General features: G+C 30.8%; 1 protein-coding gene across 2 annotated transcripts in view; it reads left to right on the forward strand.

Annotated features, from left to right (window-relative positions):
- Positions 1–22,523, forward strand: part of LOC134711032 (bromodomain adjacent to zinc finger domain protein 1A-like) — a 33,409-nt gene extending 10,886 nt beyond the window's left edge. Inside the window, exons 7-24 of one of the 2 annotated variants that reach the window (XM_063571461.1) lie at positions 129–283; positions 718–813; positions 1,678–1,816; positions 2,445–2,594; positions 4,604–4,690; positions 5,227–5,451; positions 5,984–6,149; positions 6,606–6,713; positions 7,206–8,157; positions 10,938–11,044; positions 11,513–11,640; positions 12,361–12,462; positions 15,060–15,301; positions 15,926–16,050; positions 17,031–17,299; positions 17,721–17,900; positions 18,491–18,639; positions 20,253–22,523. In XM_063571461.1, coding sequence (XP_063427531.1) covers positions 129–283; positions 718–813; positions 1,678–1,816; positions 2,445–2,594; positions 4,604–4,690; positions 5,227–5,451; positions 5,984–6,149; positions 6,606–6,713; positions 7,206–8,157; positions 10,938–11,044; positions 11,513–11,640; positions 12,361–12,462; positions 15,060–15,301; positions 15,926–16,050; positions 17,031–17,299; positions 17,721–17,900; positions 18,491–18,639; positions 20,253–20,525 — 3,653 coding nt within the window. In that variant the 3' untranslated portion in view covers positions 20,526–22,523. Of the gene's footprint in view, positions 1–128; positions 284–717; positions 814–1,677; positions 1,817–2,444; positions 2,595–4,603; positions 4,691–5,226; positions 5,452–5,983; positions 6,150–6,605; positions 6,714–7,205; positions 8,158–10,937; positions 11,045–11,512; positions 11,641–12,360; positions 12,463–15,056; positions 15,302–15,925; positions 16,051–17,030; positions 17,300–17,720; positions 17,901–18,490; positions 18,640–20,252 lie in introns of both variants that reach the window. The other variant, XM_063571460.1, reaches the window with a different exon arrangement.

The raw sequence follows: 22,523 nt of genomic DNA on the forward strand, positions 1-22,523 counted from the left end.
ATTTTGATAGTAAATTTTACGAAATTTTACTAATTTTTGAAAAAACCTTCTGCTGTTGTTTTTTTTCTACAGTCTGGTTGTTGTCTCTTTGACACATTCCTCATTTCCATTCTCAATTCTATTTATAGAAAAGGCTAAACCTCAACCAGCAGAGGAAGATTTGACACCTGAAGAAAAAGCTGCTTTTAAAGAACAACAGAAACAGGAGAAATTATTACAGAAAGAAGAGCTGAGGAGGAAATGGGAAGAAGAAAAACTAAGAAGAAAGGAAGAAAAAGCTAAGGTAACATTCTGATTTCCAGTTTAACTTTGCAAAATATTGATAAAGATTTTTTAAGGTCTTTAAATTGAGCTCCAAAAATTGTTCAACCAGAAGGAATTGCTGAATAGTTAAGAACATGAAATTAAATGAATAATTTCTTACGATTATACTATTAACCAAATACATAATTGATTAAAGTGAGAGAAAAAAAAGAGTAGAAATGACTATTTAAGTTCACTTGCCATCTTTATTAATACAAAAAACAAGTTTAGATTTTCAAAGGAAAAAGTTAAAAATTTAAAATTATTTGAAGTTAAAAATAACAGAATGCAAGAAATTTTGTAACATACATTATTAAAATATATGATAAAGAATATTGTGCCCTTGTGTTCATTTGCAATTTTCATTATAACATGCAAAGTTTTGTAAGATTGTTTTGCTATGTTTACTTAAAGGAAGTAGAAAAAAGACGAGAAGAAAAAAGAATACAGGCTGAACAGTTGAAAGAATGGAGTAGACACAGAGATGATATGGAGTGTGATGATCTTAAGGTAATTTTTTATAGGACAGGGGGGAAATTGTAATTATTGGTACATCTTTGAAATGTCAGATATTATTTAAAAATTAGTCTTCTTAAATTGATCTTAAAAATAGTAGAAAGAAATAGTTTTGATTTCATTAAAACATGGCTATACTCAAAAATCTATATAATTAACTTAAAATCTGATTTCTTTTGTTCATTCTGTTTTATCTGACATTGGCATCTTGTCATATTGTATTTATATATGATCTGTACATGTATGACTCCAGGGCTGATTGTATAAAAAAAATGATAATTTTGTGTCAAGAAAGATAACTCTAATTTTTTCCAAAAAATTGGTGATAAAATGGTTCAGTTTGATGATCAAATTGGAAAATCAGTGTGATATTTTGTCTTCCCTACTTAAGGATAAAAAACAGATGTAGATAATTTACATTGAAAGCATTTGCAATTGTTATTCCAAGTTTTGGATATCTGAAATTTACAATTCAAAAAAAACATCTGCCTTAAATGTAAACCTCAGGATTAGAAGTAAAAAACGGTCTTCATTTCTTGTAGGATTATAATTTTAATGTCAAATATACAAAAAGAGAAGTAGCAAGTGGTTGTGATATTTTCCACAATTAGATTAAAAAACATCTATTGTTTTTTCATTCATTTGATGTGTTTGAGCTATCAATTTTGTCATTTGATATTAAAGGGACTTTTAGTTGAGAATACAAAATTTTGATCTTGAATTGTGCAATAAACTTTCAAGGCTTTTTTTTTTTTTTTTTTTTATCAAAAACACCAAATGCAATTTATGATGTTTGTTAAAATTGGAACTGTTAAATTCATTAAGTCGTGTGTACTTTTCATTGACATTATTTTTCAGGTGTTGCCAGAACCCACGCCAATCAAGACAAAAATTCCACAAGAGTTGTTTGGCGACTGTGTTTTGGTACTGGAATTTGTAAATATCTTCAAGTCATTGTTTGATCTAAGAGCTTATTTCCCCAGGGGTTTTACTTTTGGTATGTTAATAGTTATAGTGCACATTAATTAATAATAAGATTTTCCATTTTAATAGTTTTGAAATTAAATTGACAACATACCTTTTATTGGTTTGGAAAGCATGAGAGAATATTTAGAGACTAGAAGAACCTGTTATTATTTGACTGAAAATAATAAAAACAAAAGGTGGAGGAAGGTTTGATCAGTAAAAAACCTATTTCAACCTGGTGCCGATTTCAAAGTTGAAGGTTGGAGACATTGGCAAGTTTGTTGAGCAATCAAAATCCAAGATATTTAGAATGTTTGAATTTTAACATTTATGGAATATTGTAATAGAAAGGCAACTCTTTCAATACAGTACTGTTATTTCTCAAATGAGGAAAAAAATCACAATGATACATTATCGTGGTAGCAAATACTACATATACTTCAAATATCAACCCTGAATTGAAAAAAAAATCCTCTAAAAATTTAAGGCTTACAAATTTATTGAAAAGAAAACAGTCAGTTCCATTCTCATTTTAACAAGGATGACAAGTTGAAATATCTTAACATAAAAATCTATGCCTTTCAGTTTGTTCATAAATTTTAAACAATTTGTAATTAATATACTATAGATAATGAATGCTATGTAAATGTATTTTACAGATGTTTTAGAAGAAGCTTTGTTAGAGACTGACCACAATGGAATATTGACAGATGTACTACTAATGATGATGACAGCTATATTCAGTCTTCAAGAACAAGAAGAGGCTGAAGAGGAGGAATTGTCAAAACAAGACGAAGCTGTTACTGGAGGTATATGCACCTGTTGCTAGCGAGGGTGCATTTTAAAAAGTGTTATCCTTGCCCATTCCTATATATGTTGGTCTCTGTACTTTAACTTAAACCTCAACCAACACATTCCCAAATTCCATTCTCAATTTTAATAGTGAATTAAAAAGCCAGGAATAGAAGATGATTAAACATTTGGTGGTTCAATTTAAAAGATAAATCTTACCACAAATTTATTCACTTTGGGTTGCCTCACTCTCACAGTTCTAAATTATTTTTTTCCCTTTGTAAATAGAAAAATTGCTGTTTTTGTGCTCTGTCTTCAGATTGCCTCAACCAAATGTAGTTATACTCTCACATAATGCTTAATATCTCTTAACTAGGATTAATTTCGAATGTTGTAGTGTCACTTTCACCATTCTCAAGTTATGTCCCTTTATAAATAGAAAATTTTCTGAATTTACTATATATTTACATTTGAATACATTCTTTATTTTCATTTTGGTAATTATTTTGTAGACAAAAACAATTCTTGAAGAAATAAATAATAAAAAATGGGATATAAAAGAAGTGTTGTCCAACCTCCTAAAAAAATTCTAGGAATATTCATTATTGTATTAATACAGTGAAACCTGGGTAAACCGAACCCTGATAAAACCGAATTTCAGTTTAAACCGAACAACTTTCAAAGTCCCACAAAATTTCCCTATCATTTAACGTTAATCTAACCTGAAAAAAACAAACCCTGTCAACACCGAATTCTGAACGCTTTTTGAAGGCTCGTTAGTAAATTTGTAATTAAAAATTACCTGTCAAAATCGATCAATACCAATCAAAACAATCAAATATTATTAATGATTTGCATGATTTAATTAAACAAACACAAGATGGCAGAGTATCCCCGAGGGAATTTGAGGTTAAATGAACTTGTGAGTTGTTATTACAAACTAATTAGCATGTCTGTGTCATGTATAAAGTGATTTATTTTGTAAAGAAACGTTTAAACTGGTCAGCTACCCCCATCGCCGATAATGACAGGAAAGGAACTTTCCCACAGATCAATTAAATGCACCTTACTCAAATAATTATGGCCACAAAATCGTAATTGCCATTTTGTAGCTAAACTGTTTAATTAAATAATAGTTTTAAAGCCTTTCACTGGATTAAGAAGTCGTGCAACACAACAAGGTCAATGGATTCTGATTGCTTGATTCCCTTTAGAGGCCCTATATATTTGATTCGAATGCTCCCGAAGACTTCCGTTAGCTATTAATTAACGATAAAGTCCGAGAATAAACTGGACCCCAGCTGTTATTTCACTGTTATCGTATGCCGAAGTATCAATCAGCAGGTGACCAGTTTAGTCTGAGAACTCGTGTGTACAATGACGTTCCCGATTCATCTACGGAATCGTCATTTGACAGTGACTGTGAATCTGAATTGGTCGTTGAATTAACGGATGAGAAATTCTTATAAAAAGCAAAATCGCTCTACGTTGGACATCTCCCAACGACGAGCGTGATTGACGGAGTGGCGTTTGATTTATAAACAAACATGTTCCAAAACGGCTCTCTTCATCTTCTTTTATTTTCACATTTACATCTAAATCAACACAAAAATAAACTGTCGTCTGTTGTGTCACCTATTATCTCTTGTCAGTAAATGCCCAAACTATTTTGGTGTCGACTTCCGTTTACCTCTACAATCCGAACACCTGTGAAAACCGAACAAAACGCAAAGTCCCGTAGGTGTTCGGTTTGGACAGGTTTCACTGTAGTATAAAAATTCCAATTATAGATAGAAATACACAAACAGCAGATTTAAAAAAAATTAATAAAGACATTTGAAGGGTAAAAACAAATATCTGAAGCTCATTGCAGGGATTTTGACCTTTCTCTTAATAATGCCATGTGGAGACAAGGTTAAGGTAAGGTTAAGGAGTACTTAATTTAGTACAAAAGTTTGATGTGCATAGATCAGTCAAAAAATAGAGTATCTGTTACTACTATTAACACATCCTTTCTATATTTTAGTTCTAGGTAATGAGACAGATGTACAAGATACAGACCAGTTGATGGAACTTGCTACAGTGTGTTCATTAACTCCAATGTTTAATCATGGTATGGCCATTTAGATTAATAGAGAATCTTACATTTTTGTCATCTTTTAAAATTTAAATTTGGATGACTCAATGCTTACAGCCTGGCCATGCAGTCTTAAAAAAGATTAAGCATTATTCTTATTCTCAGGAATAGACGATTCAAAGTTCGATATGGTTTTTCATGCGCATATTGTACTGTGAGCACTGAGTCAATTTCAGGAATTCCATCTAGCTCAAACAGTTAAATTTGGGCTTTTTGATAACTAGTAGTTGCTCTTCAGGGAAGTTCATATTTGAGAATTTATTTATGTAGAAAAATTCAAGTATGAGAATTAATTGTGAGAAGAATATCTTTGCACAAGTGTTCTAAAACAAGTCATTAATTGAAGAAAAAAAATAATCCAGAAATCTGTGAATTTTTTGATTTTGCATTTCTAATCTTATTTTTGAGCAGATGAAAATATTTCAAGAAAGTTGTGAACGTACATTGTAATTTTTGAAAGCAATAACTGCCAAGACTGTGTCAAATTGTTAATAGTTTAAATGTTTTTCCAGGGTTACTTTTAAAGAAACTCCCACTCGACTCGTTCACTTTATCTGAGATTGTTCGTCTTCATTTGTTGTCATCTGGAGCTAAAGTCAGCGACAAAAATGTCAAATACCGTTTCCAAGAACGTGGTGGTTACACTTCCTTAGATGATCCAGGGCTAGAGTTTCGTAGACGAGAAACAGCATTGTTGAAAAATCTTTCATCACAATCAATTTTTGATCTTCCACCAGGTTAGTTAAAAATACATGTTGATTTAACAGTCTTTAATTGGACATAAAATTGTGGCTTGCTATCCTCTATCTTAGAATTTTTATTTTTAAAACATGAAATGTAAAGCTGAGATATAGTAAATTTAATAAAATTTAACAGGAAATAATAATAGTGGTTTAGTGTTTAAAGGGAAAAGAAATTAAAGGAAGAAAATGTTCAGTATATTTTTCCAAAAAATGTATGTGTAAGCAGTGCTAATAAACTAGCTTAGTTTATGATAGCAGAAAAAACAATACTACAGGGACACTAATACAAGCAAATGTGTAAAGTGTTACTTGTAATATTCAAAATTTAAGTTTCATATGGCTGATGTCTTCTTCAAACAAAAAGGTTTAAAGATAAAGAAAAATGAAGATATGTCTGTGGTTTTTGAAACTTTTATGTGAAAAAAAAAATGTATCAAGTTTGTTTAATTCTTGATAATAAAATGTTAAACTGTATAGAAATATTTTGACACATTGAATTATATCTTTCTTATTTTTACTTTTTCAGCTGATCGTCTTAAGATAATTACTGTTTTGATACAACAATTTATGACCTATGCAGCCTCCAGGGATACTATAGAAGACGGTAGTGAAAGATTAAGACTGTTGAGATATGATTTAAAACAGATGCAATGGGCAGAACAACGAAGGGAACGAGAAGAGGCAGGGGCAAAGTAAATATTGTTAAAACAACATTCTCATTTGAACAACAAAATTTAAGAAAATTATTTTTCTAGTTTAGGCCTTAATTTAAAAAATTAAAAGTCAATGCTACAAAAATTTTATATCCAAGAAGAAGTTTGTATTCTTATGTTAATACAAAAACTGCAAATTAAAAACTCTAGAACTTTGAAATACATGTATCAACTTTTGTTTGGGGGATAATATTTGTTTTGCATTGTGAAATTATAAAATTTTCTCTAAAGAGTGTCACCCCATAGGGATAGAACTTTCCCTAGAAAAAACATGTTTTAGTAAAACAATCCTATGACAGTCAAATTTGAAATCAGGTTTTAATCCAGTAGGTTTGTATTTTGGGAAGTCTAGAACATGGTGAAGAGTATTAAATTGATTGTCTAACATTTCCTTTTATGCTTTTATTTCATGATTTGATTCTATTTAAATGATAGGTACAAGAAAAAAATGGAAGAAAGGGCTAAAGAAAGGGACAAGAGAGAAGAGTGGAGACAAAACTGTTTGAAAGAACAGGAGAAAAGAAATATAAGGAAGGAGGCAGGGTGAGTATATCTTACATGAGAGCTTAAATTGCCTATCTTAAGTTTCATTATGTGAGGATAATCTCCCAACCACCAACAATATGAGAATTTGAAATTCTATGCCATTCTGAAAGATAACTTCAGATATTGTTCTAAACATGCATAAAATATTAACAACTGAATGATATACAACCAACAATTGATCAGGATATTGCCACAGCATTATGAAACTTAATTTAAAAAGTCAGTGTCTGATTTTAAGATACATAACAGAAGAAACTAAGCAAATGACAATAATCAACATAAATTTACAAAATTGAAATGATTACTAGCAGTTACTGAAATGACAAATCTATACCTCAATTAGAATAATTTTAACATTTACTGAATTCTCTGAATTGCCATGGATACAGAGAATCTGCTGAGAGAGCAACATTATTAAAAACAGACAGTATTCATAAGTGTAAAGATAATGTATTTTTTGTAGAATTTTCATTTAATTTTTAATTTCAGTGAGGATGTTTCAAAATTGCCTCCTATTGATTGGCAATACAAAAGTGATGAAGTGGAAGCAACACCAGAAGAAAAAGAAGAAATAAGGAATCAAGAAGAAGAGGAAGAAGCAAATAAAAAGGCAGAGTTTGCCTTGAAAGAGAAGAAAGTGCTTGACGATCTTTCAAAATTACAACAAAATTGTTCTATTGTTCCTGTAGGAAGAGACAGAATGTATAGGAGGTATTGGGTTTTCAATTCTATACCAGGACTTTTTGTAGAAGATGATGAATTACACGTAGATACGAAACAGCTACAACCATCAGACATTAAATTCTTAACGGGTAACACAGAAAAACCGAAAGATGAAAATGGTAGCGATAAAGAAAATGATTCTATAAATACTCCTAATAAAAGTATCAATAATACAAGTATTAATGGACCAAAAAATGAGCAGATTGCTGTGACAAAGAATGGCGATGTTGTTTGTATAAGTGACGAGGAAAACTCACGAAATTCAAGCAGTGTTGTGAAAATGGAAGTTGACAAAGATAATGAAGAAAAATCTCATCCCGTCTTACCAGAAAATGAAGTGATACGACAAATAGTCAGTAGGCAGAAAAATCAATGGGCTTTTATTTCAACTGAGGAGGAATTTGAACATTTACTGAATTCTCTAAATTGTCGTGGATATAGAGAATCTGCTCTTAGAGCATCATTATTAGAAAACAGATCTCGTATTGAAGACAGTATTGATAAGTGTCCAGTAGACGCGATATTTAAAGACACTGATGATTCTGAATTTGTTAATGAGGATAATAATGTGTCAAAAAAGCCAAAGTCTACTGTAAAAAAGACAGCAAAAGGTCTCATAAAGTCCGACTCAGCTCAGGAAGTGTTAGAAATTAATCTGCGGGAACTTTTATTGGATCTGGAGGAGAGAATTTATGTTGGAGCTTTGGGAACTATGAAGGTATTGTTATAGCTTTAGATCATTGTCTGTAAAAAGAAATTTCTGTTCAATACACCATTTTTATACGACCGCAAATTTTGAAAAAATTTTCGTCGTATATTGCTATCACGTTGGCGTCGGCGTCGTCGTCGTCGTCGTCCGAATACTTTTAGTTTTCGCACTCTAACTTTAGTAAAAGTGAATAGAAATCTATGAAATTTTAACACAAGGTTTATGACCATAAAAGGAAGGCTGGTATTGATTTTGGGAGTTTTGGTCCCAACATTTTAGGAATTAGGGGCCAAAAAGGGCTCAAATAAGCATTTTCTTGGTTTTCGCACTATAACTTTAGTTTAAGTTAATAGAAATCTATGAAATTTTGACACAAGGTTTATAACCACAAAATAAAGGTTGGGATTGATTTTGGGAGTTTTATTTTCAACAGTTTAGGAATAAGGGGCCAAAAAAGGGCCCAAATAAGCATTATTCTTGGTTTTCGCACAATAACTTTAGTTAAAGTAAATAGAAATCAATGAAATTTAAACACAATGTTTATGACCACAAAAGGAAGGTTGGTATTGATTTTGGGAGTTTCGGTCCCAACAGTTTAGGAATTAGGGGCCAAAAAGGGACCCAAATAAGCATTTTTCTTGGTTTTCGCACCATAGCGTTAGTATAAGTAAATAGAAATCTATGAAATTTAAACACAAGGTTTATGACTATAAAAGGAAGGTTAGTATTGATTTTGGAAGTTTTGGTCCCAACAGTTAAGGAAAAAGGGGCCAAAAGGGTCCAAAATTAAACTTTGTTTGATTTCATCAAAATTGAATAATTGGGGTTCTTTAATATGCCGAATCTAACTGTGTATGTAGATTCTTAATTTTTGGTCCCGTTTTCAAATTGGTCTACATTAAGGTCCAAAGGGTCCAAAATTAAACTTAGTTTGGTTTTAACAAAAATTGAAACCTTGGGGTTCTTTGATATGCTGAATCTAAAAATGTACTCAGATTTTTGATTATTGGTCCAGTTTTCAAGTTGGCCCAAATCGGGGTCCAAAATTAAACATTGTTTGATTTCATCAAAAATTGAATAATTGGGGTTCTTTGATATGCCAAATCTAACTGTGTATGTAGATTCTTAATTTTTGGTCCAGTTTTAAAATTGGTCTAAATTAAAGTGCAAAGGGTCCAAAATTAAACTAAGTTTGATTTTAACAAAAATTAAATTCTTGGGCCTCTTTGATATGCTGAATCTAAACATGTACTTAGATTTTTGATTATGGGCCCAGTTTTCAAGTTGGTCCAAATCAGGATCTAAAATTATTATATTAAGTATTGTGCAATAGCAAGTCTTTTCAATTGCACAGTATTGTGCAATGGCAAGAAATATCTAATTTCACAATATTGTGAAATAGCAAATTTTTTTTTTATTAAGAGTTATCTTTCTTTGTCCAGAATAGTAAGCAAGAAATATCTGCAAGAATTTTTTTTAATTGGAGTTATCTTTCTTTGTCCAGAATCAACTTAAATCTTTGTTATATACAATATACAATGTATATTCACTTTTTACTACCAACTGATAAATTTAAATAATCTTTACCATTCAGTGATAACAAGCAGTTTTTTTACATCATGTATTTAAATGATTAGTAATTGTTGCAAACTCCATTAGAATATTTTAATTGAAATTAGTTTTGGAATAAGGGAAAGGGGGATGTGAATAAAAAATTGGGTTAAATTTTTCTCATTTGAAATTTCATAAATAAAAAGAAAATTTCTTCAAACATTTTTTTGAGAGGATTAATATTCAACAGCATAGTGAATTGCTCTAAGAGAAAACAAAAATTTTAAGTTCATTTGAATACATTCATTCTGTGTCAGAAACCTATGCTGTGTCAACTATTTAATCACAATTCAAATTTAGAGCCGAATCCAGCTTGAATGTTGTGTCCATACTTGCCCCAACCGTTCAGGGTTCAACCTCTGCGGTCGTATAAAGCTACGCCCTGCGGAGCATCTGGTTAAAGTTAGTCTAACATAGAAGAAAATAAAGCTTTTTTCCATATTTTTTTTGCATTGCTGTCATTAACCAAAAGTAATGTCACTAGGTCAACTAATTGAGGAACTGTCATTTGGAAGTTGGGTGCTGAAAGATGTGTACTAAAATTTATAATAACCTTTTCTACAGAACTGTGCTCTGTTATGAGTATTTAGAATTGTTGATGATACATTATTTGATTGAAAAGCTTATATTATATATGACCATGAAATATTTTTTTCTGAATTCTATATGACTCTAAAGTCTAAAGAAATACAACCTTTTATCAAATTATTGAACATACAGCCCTTATTAGAAGAAGCACAAGGAAAAATAAAAATTCTTTCAAAAAGTGTAACTGACTGATGTTTATTTTCAAAAGCAGACGACACAATAAACAAATGTCACTTTTATGATGTCAGTCTTATGACATGATCAAACCACAGCTATGGCTAGTACATGTATTCAGGTATTTAAAAAATGTTGTCAACCATTTGTTTTGTATTATACAATTTTTATACAACCACAAATTTAATTATTGAATTCATAGGATCAACGAGAACCCTCAAATTTACGTAATCTTTTTAATTTTCTACAATCAAATGACAAATTTGTCATACAAAAATATGATTGCAGCATCTTTTGCCATTTGGTGACTTTAGAAAGAAGAAAATTATGGTGAAAAACGAAATTTTGTTCTCTCACTTAAATCTTGTCACATAAAATTGAAAGAAAAAGAAAATACTTTTTGTTTTTTTTTATAGATTAAAGATAGACTTGCATGGAGAGATGCTCTTGAAAAAGGAAGTTTTGATCCTCAATCTGATGATCCCTTGTATGCCAAGTTTGAAATTAAGAAAACTGAAGAAAAGTAAGTGTCAATACAAAAATGTGTGCATACATGTAACAGCAGACACCCTCCCTCTTCTCCATTTTCAACATGCTAGTCTAATAGGTCAATAAAATTTACACAATAGAATAACATGATCCTATCTCACAAAATGAAGGTGCACTGTATAATTTAAGTAGAAAAGAACTTTTCTTCTCCTGCAAACAAGTGCCATCTCTTAATGAAAAGGTAGAAATGCATGAAAACTGTATTCTATTTGAAATATGTCAGGATTGTATTTCACTTCAGTGTCGTGTCTGACCGTAAGATGTGTTAAAACCTAAAACATTGTAAAATCATGTGAAAAAAAAATAATCATGTGATGGTCAATTTGGATAATGGTGTCTCAGGCCTCTCTTCTCCATGATTAACTTTGGAAAGATTCATTGCCTGAATGTCTAAATGATAAATGTCAGATTTATTTCTATTGATTAATTGTATTTTTTTCAGTGGTGACTGTGATGATGCGTCATCTGTAAGTTCAGGAGATGCAGCAGAGTCAATAGTTAAAGATTTATCAAAGGCTTTACTGCAAATACAACATGGCATAGAATCAAAATTCTTAGTAACACCCTTAGGTAAGTGTCTTGGGGGAAAAAATCAGGGAAAGACATTTTGGGCAAGCACAAACCATAATTTGAAAAATACACTGGTTAAAAAAATAAAAAAATGAAAAATGAACAACAGTCTATAAAATACTACGCAAAAAATTAACACAAAGCCAATAAAAAAAATATAGTCAACCTAAGATGGTCTGAAATGGTAAACCCTTGCCGTTTCATTAGTAGCCTTGGTAGATGTTATAATGGTTTTTGACGGCAAATAATAGTTTTGTGAACAATACACAACAATGTGAACAATACACAACACGGAAAACTAAAAGATTTGACCCTGCACTGTCACTGATAGCTTCCAAAACATGAGAAAAAATATTTTTTAACATGGTACCAGTTTTTCAGCAGTTAACATTATTGTTAAATATCAACCACTTGTTTAATCACCATATGAAATATGAGAATGTTAGACTTTTTTGCTTTGCCTATTGAATTGAGTGTTTTCTTACTTTTTGATGATTACCAATTTTGTTGTTCCAGAGTTATTGGACTTTTTACTCAAATTTTTTCATATAAAACAACAAAACAACTTGAAACTGCTATGTATTTGGTGCAGAAATATCCTGGTATATTGTACTTGAAAAAAGACAGTTGATGTTTACATTGTATATTCGATTTGTGGATTCTTTTTCTATTAAATAATTATCAATAAGTATTTGATTTACAAATTATTTTTTTGTACAGGTGAAGTAGATGAAAAACAGAAAAAAACAATTGCAGAACTGAAGAAAGAAAAACTTGAGAAAGAAGAACAGTTGAAGAAAAAAGAAGAAGAGGACAGTGATGGTAAGAAGTTGTTTTCATATTTTATTTGAAGTTGAGTAACAAAATATATGTGATTGATACCCTAATTTTCATGGCAAGGTGGACATGATTTATGTTTGAGCGCTAACATTGCTGTTTGAACTCCTGACACGTTATGTGTCTGTCTCAAATCAGGAGCATGTTATTTTGTGGTTGTCATCATTTCATTTCATGTCTGACATGTTTTGTTATAAATCTATTGGTTTGTCATTGAATGTGAATGTATCCTGATTCAATAGTATTGGTCCTGATTATGTCATTAGAGGATGTATTGCTAGATCTTCATAGTTTTTCAGGTGTCCTCTGAAATGTTTCAGAGTAGGTAGCTTAGGAATAAGCAGTCGAATATTTTTGATTTTGGTAATTAACACCTGTATTCAAGTTACAGTTTCATAATTTTTATCTATCCTCATGGTTTTTGAGAAATTCTTTTATCATGCATGCATGAAAGTTTTCTGGAATTAACTGGATTTCATATTTTGACTTATTTGTGTCAATATATTTTTTTATACGACCGCAAATTTTGAAAAAAATTTCGTCGTATATTGCTATCACGTTGGCGTCGTCGTCGTCGTCCGAATACTTTTAGTTTTCGCACTCTAACTTTAGTAAAAGTGAATAGAAATCTATGAAATTTTAACACAAGGTTTATGACCATAAAAGGAAGGCTGGTATTGATTTTGGGAGTTTTGGTCCCAACATTTTAGGAATTAGGGGCCAAAAAGGGCCCAAATAAGCATTTTCTTGGTTTTCGCACTATAACTTTAGTTTTAGTTAATAGAAATCTATGAAATTTTGACACAAGGTTTATGACCACAAAAGAAAGGTTGGGATTGATTTTTTGGAGTTTTGGTTTCAACAGTTTAGGAATTAGGGGCCAAAAAAGGGCCCAAATAAGCATTATTCTTGGTTTTCACACAATAACTTTAGTTAAAGTAAATAGAAATCAATGAAATTTAAACACAATGTTTATGACCACAAAAGGAAGGTTGGTATTGATTTTGGGAGTTTCGGTCCCAACAGTTTAGGAATTAGGGGCCAAAAAGGGACCCAAATAAGCATTTTTCTTGGTTTTCGCACCATAGCGTTAGTATAAGTAAATAGAAATCTATGAAATTTAAACACAAGGTTTATGACTATAAAAGAAAGGTTGATATTGATTTTGGGAGTTTTGGTCCCAACAGTTAAGGAAAAAGGGGCCCAAAGGGTCCAAAATTAAACTTTGTTTGATTTCATCAAAATTGAATAATTGGGGTTCTTTAATATGCCGAATCTAACTGTGTATGTAGATTCTTAATTTTTGGTCCCGTTTTCAAATTGGTCTACATTAAGGTCCAAAGGGTCCAAAATTAAACTTAGTTTGATTTTAACAAAAATTGAAACCTTGGGGTTCTTTGATATGCTGAATCTAAAAATGTACTTAGATTTTTGATTATTGGCCCAGTTTTCAAGTTGGCCCAAATCGAGGTCCAAAATTAAACATTGTTTGATTTCATCAAAAATTGAATAATTGGGGTTCTTTGATATGCCAAATCTAACTGTGTATGTAAATTCTTCATTTTTGGTCCAGTTTTAAAATTGGTCTAAATTAAAGTGCAAAGGGTCCAAAATTAAACTAAGTTTGATTTTAACAAAAATTAAATTCTTGGGCCTCTTTGATATGCTGAATCTAAACATGTACTTAGATTTTTGATTATGGGTCCAGTTTTCAAGTTTGTCCAAATCAGGATCTAAAATTATTATATTAAGTATTGTGCAATAGCAAGTCTTTTCAATTGCACAGTATTGTGCAATGGCAAGAAATATCTAATTTCACAATATTGTGAAATAGCAATTTTTTTTTAAATTAAGAGTTATCTTTCTTTGTCCAGTATAGTAAGCAAGAAATATCTGCAAGAATTTTTTTTAATTGGAGTTATCTTTCTTTGTCCAGAATCAACTTAAATCTTTGTTATATACAATATACAATGTATATTTACTTTTTACTACCAACTGATAAATTTAAATAATCTTTACCATTCAGTGATAACAAGCAGTTTTTTTACATCTTAATATTTTATGATGTATTTAAATGAGTAGTAATTGTTGCAAACTCCATTAGAATATTTTAATTGAAATTAGTTTTGGAATAAGGGAGAGGGGGATGTGATTAAAAAATTGGGTTCAATTTTTCTCATTTGAAATTTCATAAATAAAAAGAAAATTTCTTCAAACATTTTTTTGAGAGGATTAATATTCAACAGCATAGTGAATTGCTCTAAGAGAAAACAAAAAAACAATTTTAAGTTCATTTGAATACATTCATTCTGTGTCAGAAACCTATGCTGTGTCAACTATTTAATCACAATCCAAATTTAGAGCGGAATCCAGCTTGAATGTTGTGTCCATACTTGCCCCAACCGTTCAGGGTTCAACCTCTGCGGTCGTATAAAGCTACGCCCTGCGGAGCATCTGGTACATTTTGTATTATGGTACCTTCTGACATATGTTTAAACTGAAATCATAGGTAGAATGTGTGAAAATTATGACTAAATATGGAGACTGTACAATAATTTATTTTATGTTTCTATTAATAGCAGAGGAAGAAAAAGTGCCACAGAAGACAACATTAGAAAGGTGGCAGGAATCTTTATTACACTGTACAAGTCTGTCACAAATCTTCCTATATCTTGGAACATTGGAGAAAAGTATTGCCTGGTCTAAGTCAGCACTCAATGCCAGGTGTCGAGTGTGTAGGAGAAAAGGAAATGCTGATCAAATGTTATTGTGTGATCTATGTGATCGAGGTCACCATATTTATTGTCTGAAGCCACCACTTAAGGTAGGTTATAGATACATATTGTTTTTAAGGTTAGTGGAATTTGAAATTATTACAGCAGGGCAGGAGTATGGGGATGAAGGTATATGAGACAGAAAACATAGAAAATATTTGCAGAGATCAATTTCTCAATGAAATATTGCCTTTGGTTCTACGATTTCTCTACTATAAGATGATTTATTATTTCCTTTGCTGGTAGATTTTTCATTTAAGAAAAAAAGACAATACTAATTACTTTAAAAACACAGAAGTTAATTTGGAACATAACATTGTGTCTTTTTACTATTATTTAAAAAAGCTATGCCCCTTACCAAGAAATCATTGTTTCATTAAAGCAAAAGCTATATTGTTTTGATATATAATACATTGGTCTTTCTTGAGTTATCTCCCATATTAAAACATGAATCTAAAACTGTGGACTCTTATTACTTTCAAATTTCAATCTACGATTCAAAAAGCTATATTATTTTAAGTTGTCTTATTTGTTATATAATACTTGTGGTTTTCTTGAGTTATCTCCCATGATAAAACATGAATCTGAAACTGGATCATTATTTCTTTCCAATATCAATCTACAGTACATTTCCATTTATGGACAGAATAATAAATTGAAAATTTTTGTTTTAGATTATTCCGACCGGAGATTGGTTTTGTCCTGATTGTAGACCAAAAGAAATAATAAAACGAAGTCCATTAAAAGGAAGAAGACAAACATTTGTTGAAGAATCAGAAAACGAAGAGAAATCATCGAGGTAAATCATGCTTTAATACAGTAGTTGTCGTTTGTTTATGTAATTTATATGTGTTTCTCGTTTCTCGTTTTTTTATATAGATTAAACTGTTGGTTTTCTTGTTTGAATAGTTTTACACTAGTAATTTTGGGGCCCTTTATAGCTTCTTGTTCGGTGTGAGCCAAGGCTCTATTTTGAAGGCCGTACATTGACCTATAATGGTTTACTTTTATAAATTGTTATTTGGATGGAGAGTTGTCTCACGCACTCACACCACATCTTCCTATATCTATTTAAGAAGAAAACTAAGTGATTAACTAGTTTTATGCTTGCTGCACTACTAGTCCTTGATCGAACTTTTATGACAATTTTGAAACAACTATTTTAAGTCTAGCTTGCCCTTTTATCAAAAATACTAGACACATACTTGTATTTTGGTTTTAGGCTTCAATAATCTGACCAGATGTGTATCAAATGCTTATCAATCTAAAAATACACAATCACTTAGTTCAAAATAAATGTTCTACCTGCATCAGAAGATACACTGTTATGGTACATAATTTCTCCACTGCAACAAGTGTGTAAAGATATTTTTCCACTCAAGACTTACATTATAATTAATTTAAATTTGAGAATTAAGAAAGATTGTAAAACACAAGTTTTCAGGCATGGTTGCCTTTTTTCCTCGACATCACAATAGGAAATTCATATGATAAAATTTTATTTTTCTGACAGCAATTAAAAAATGTGAATATAGCACAAGAATTTAAGAAACAATTGTAATATACTATGGATTCATTAATTTTTATGGATTGAGAGAAAATTGTATTTTCCTAGATATTTGATTTCATGGTTATGCTTAACTCTGTATACAACATGTACAAGCCTCTAAAAATTAAATCTTTGTTTCAAAATTTGTGGTTTTCCTTTGCCCATCAAATCCATGATATTCCATATCCCATGAATCCAAAGTAAAAATATGATGCTATGGTCTGTTTCAGTGAGGAAGAAGAAGACTCGTCTGATGAAGAGGAGGTTGAAGAAGAGGAGGAAGAATCAGAAGAAGAGCAGGAGAGTGACGAAGAGGATGTGGAATGTGCCGTGTGTAATAAGGGAGGAACTCTAATCTGTTGTGACGCTTGTCCACTGTTCTATCATCTGGGATGTGCCAATCCACAGTTGAAAAAAGTACCACGAGGCAAATGGTTATGTCAGATATGTTTGGGTACTGGAACCTCTGGGAAAATCAAATTACCAAAACATACTAAAGGTGTGTTTGATTGACAAGTTTTATTATTTATTAGGCTTGAAAGTAAGAATTGTTCGATTAAAAATTGTACAGTAAATAAGTAATTATTGGTGTACACAATAACCTTTCTCTTCCACATTAATTTCAATATTTTTCTTGGACCAAAGGTGTCATAATTGAGTGTGAAGATCTGAAAAAACGAAATTCAGTTATTAAAAGTCAAAATGTTTACAGTTGGAAAAACATTTAACAGCTTCCATAGTTAGCATAATATGACATTTTAATACTATTTAATCTCATTATAATACAGAATGTGTGTCCACTGTTCCTTTACACGAATTTCTTTAAATCAAACTTGAACTGAAAGTTGTCAGAAACATCTCACAAAAGCATGAACACATGATGTGCATTCTCATTCAAATTACATGTAATTTCTTAACAGGAAAGCTGAAAGGTACACCTAAGTCCACACCAAGCAATAGCAGAAAAGGTAGTCCTAGAGAAAGTCCAATAACAGTTCCAAAGGGATCCAGGAAACGTCCACTGGCTGAGTTGGAAGATAATGGTCCGAAACTGAAGAAAGGTGGTCGTTCAGCATCTAAGCTTCCCCATGTAAATGGAGGTATGTGGCCTAAGTGATAGTTATTTCTTTGTGCATTTTAAAATGTTTAGTCTTATATTTGTATACCTAAATGTGAAAAGGTGCCAATTGGAAGGGATGATCTTTAATTTTCATTCATCATTGCATTTTAAAACACTGAAAGAAATAGTGTAGTACAATAAAAAGGAGACATGGTATCAATGCCAATAAGACAACTAACAGCCAAAGTTCAAATGAAATAAATGTAAGCAATTATAGGCAACCATACTGTCTTCAAAAATTAGAAAAACCCATACCACATGGTCAGCCTTAAAAGGCCCAGACATGAAAATGTATTTGTTGACTTATTTCATCTGAAATTAGTTAATCATAATACAGTGAAAATTGGCATCATGAAGGTGTTAATTTTGAAATAGATAGCTTCTACAATATTTTCAAATTCCAGTCACTTCATGTATAAACTCGTTCAATATATTTTATTAATTACTGGCTCTTTCTTTTTTAAGCATATATATATATATATATATATGGGTTTACATGAAGTGTGCAAACAAAAACAAAAAAAGTAGTGTGAAAGTTGATTTTATCATTTTGTACATTGTATTTTTCAGATATGGATCTTGGTGCAGCAAAAAGTATAGCGAGTAGTTCTAGAGGAACACCTAAAGTACATCTATTAAGAAACTGTGAAGAGATTGTCCATGACCTAGTCAAGCATGAAGAGTGTTGGCCCTTCTTGAAACCTGTTAGTAAAAAACTGGTATGTTATTATAGAAAATAGAACTAAATATTCTCAGAACTGATACATTATTTTGGCTGTAAATAGTTTCTGTGATTTTCATGAAATCTTGTGTCAAAGAAACAAGAACCTGACCAAACAGCAGAAAACAACCCAAGGCTATCAATAGGTGTTTTACAAAAAGACAAAATACTGCACCAGGCTAGAAGCTGGCTTTAGCTGGCCCTTAGAAAATTGTGTAGTGTTGCAAATGGAATATAATCCTGATATATTTTAACACTGTAAATATGATAACAGCAATCAAACCAAACAGAATATTACACAAAGAAAAACCAGTAAGAATTTTAGATTCAAAATAATGTTAGTATCATATTCTATGATAAGCTGGAATTCAATATAACGTGACGGTACCCAAATTGCACCTATTTTGACAGTTTTTTCACCTACGTTTTTTTATGATCCAGAAAAAAATGTCCATACTGTGTTTATTTTGTAGCCCTATCCTTCTTGATTGTATAGGTACACCAATTTAAATTTTAATCCATATTGAGTCATTGAAAAATTGGTTTGAATCAACCTCCAAACTATCCATGATTCTGTAATGAGGAGTACCCAAATTGCATCCATGCTTAGATTCACATCGTCAAAAGTCTAATAACCGGGCTTTTGTTTAATTTCTTCAAATATTCTGAACAATTGGATATTTGTCCATGCTTACTCTTCATATTTTACGAAATGGATACTTATAATATATTGTATTTGCTAATTTTAAAAAGATGACGTTTTGATGACGTCGCATGGTGACGTTTTCGTACATTTTGCTTTTTCAGTAAACAGTCCATCTGTTGATAAAAACCATGAACGTTTTGTGTATATCTAAATATGTTTACCTATGTTGAAAGATCTGCATAGTATCAAATCATAAAAATACAAATTGTTTAGTCTCTAGGAAATCTTGTAAGATTTTTGTTGCTGTTTTTTTCTAAATAGGTGCAATTTGGGTACTCGGTGCAATTTGGGTACCCTTACGTTAGAAAAGTCGGTTTACGTTACCACATGTCTGTTGTTAAAAGTTCAAATAAAAGATTTTCGAGAGACGTGCAACAAATCTACATTTAGAGAAGAAAATTTAAATCTTGATAACTAATGATGCAGAAAGTTTTATGCCTGTATGGTGAAAAAGGGAGGCAAAAGATACCAAAGGGGCATTTAAATTTGTAAGTCAAAAATAAGCTGACAATGCCATGGTTTAAAAAGAAAAAGACGGACAAAAAATAATACAGAAAACTAAAGACTGAGAAAAACGAACCCCATCAAACACTTGGGGTGATCTCCGGTGCTTTGAAAGGGTGAGTAGATCCTGCACCACATATGGCACCTGTCTCGTTGTTCCCTGTGATAAATCTTATTAGTAGTTCACCTTCCGAGAAGCTGGGATGGGGAAATTATTTAGAGCTCTATGAAAATTAAGAATGCAGTACAATATTTTTTGCTTAGTTTATTGATTATTGAGGACATTTCGACAAACCACACAATATAGAAAAATATATATTTAGTAGCAGTTAAAACGATTTAGTGCTCTTTGCATGGTTCTGATAAAAGTTTTAATTGTAATTTTTTATTCTACATTACAGGTTCCAGATTACCATCTTATCATAAGCAGACCAATGGATTTTGCTACTATTAGAAACAAAATAAATAATTATGGTTATTCCAATTTGACCGACCTAGTAACAGACGTCCGCCAAGTGTTCTCCAACTGTTTTGAATACAATAAAAAGACAAGTGTAGAATTCAAAGCAGGACTATCATTATCAAAATTGTTCGAGAAACGTTTAAAAGATTTGAATATAGACGTACCAGAATCATCAGCGCCACCTAGTAAACGGTCAAGAAGGACATTATGATAAAATGAAACATTTTTCTTATTTATGACAGATTTCATATAAAAGTTGTTTTCAAATATTTTTATCAATATTTTGCCAAACTGCCATCCATTTCTATGAACACCTAGAACAAAGATATGCCTTTATTGACATTAGAATGTGTACTAGTGCATTTAAGTCAAGTTAGCTTGTACTACTTTATTATATAATAGGTCTTTCGTAAGAAAATGGTCAAACAGGTTTTTTAGTTATTATTTTTTGTTAACCTTGCTTTGATTTGATTGTTTGTTTACTCTTGATAATAAAAAAATGGAAATGGAAATGGCCACCATAATGATAAAGCAACTTTAACTTCATAGTATATGGTACATACTCGAGATGTCTAATGTAACTATAAAAATGGCTGATACGCTGTGTACCCAAGTTTGTTAGACATTCTTCCCCAGAGTTGGGATGTAAAGGTCAACTGTTTGAGAATCCTATACTAGACTAGTGCTCTTTTGATAAAAAAAATAAAAAAATGCATAATATACTAATGTACTAATGAGTACTAAATGATTGAACTCTGGTCATATTTATGTTGGATAAATATTATTTTTTGAAGCATTTTGATGTGAAAATGTTTTGATATGTATGGTGTAATTTATAAAAGTTGTTTTTCTATATTTCTGGTTTTAAAGAAAATAAAAGCATAAAATTGAGACATACATTTTTAGCAAATTTCCTTGTGAATACTTCAATTATGGATATAAATATATCATTTCTTGCAATTCTGTGGTGGAATTTTTAGTGTTGGACCTATAAAAAAATAATCAAGGTAACTGTTATTGATAAAATCTTGAATCTGTATTTGCCAGTTAAAAAGTGAGAAAAAATTTATAATAAAAATGGCCAGCTTAACAATGCATATATTTTAAGTCCAAAAGATCTTTATGTTCAAATTAAATATCTTATTGTTAGGTTCTTGTATATACATTGATATCTCAGGTATAAAAGCATTCTTATAGAGTGGATATTTTTGTAAGACATCTTAAATTATAACTGTTTTAGACTAATATTTGATTTTGTACCCAGTTGAGCAATGTATCAAGGTTTAAAAGCTGCACTATTTAAAACTATTGAATTTTGAAAAATTCTGAAATGTATATCTGAGTATTAAAACGCAACAATGAAGAATTTCAACTAAAAAATAAAAGTAGGAGGCAAAGAAAATATTTAAGCACTAACAATTAAACTGAATATGTATGAAATAATTTCAATTGGACATTAGGAAAACAACAATAAATCACATGCAAAAAAGTTGATGACCTTTAAATTGATATATAGAGGTCAGCTGTAATTTATCAAAAAGCAAAGATTTTGAATTATAATATGTTATTTAGAATAAGGTAGGCAAAAATATAGATTTCTATCTGCTTTTGATAACTTTAGTTCAAAAAGTTTTCATCATCATGTGTTTTGAATAACCTATCAACAAAGAGATTTCAGTTTGGTTTCATATTGATTCAGATATTGTTTACCTCTAAATTCTGGGATCACCACAGCATCTTAAAAGACCTATTGCTGCAATTGAATATCAAAACAGACTTCTATTCCCTATTGAAACATTATGTAAACCTGAATATCCAAGGATTCAAAAGATTTTATTAATATTTCATTTCACTTTAATCTTGATTTTATGCAAAAACAAACTTAAGTTTGTAGTGGATTTATTAGTGTTTAAAAGTTCCTTGGACCAAGCTTACCAATTTGAAAAATGGTGTTTACATTTAATTAGTGATATTGATCTGCATGAAGGGTATACAATTTTTATACAATTTTACTCAAATTATAGCATCTTGTGTAAGACAAACTATCTTGTGGTGATCCCTGCATTAAGTGTACAAGTATTGATCATAGTTGGTAATATTCATACAAGTCATTCTCATTACTATTAATGTTCATTAAACAATGTGTATGATGTTACTTATTGACATTGTGCTACTATATTTAATAAATTATTGAGTTTTGTACAAGTTA

This window comes from Mytilus trossulus, chromosome 3 (assembly GCF_036588685.1).
Source record: "Mytilus trossulus isolate FHL-02 chromosome 3, PNRI_Mtr1.1.1.hap1, whole genome shotgun sequence".
In the NCBI taxonomy this organism is placed as follows: Eukaryota; Metazoa; Mollusca; class Bivalvia; order Mytilida; family Mytilidae; genus Mytilus; species Mytilus trossulus.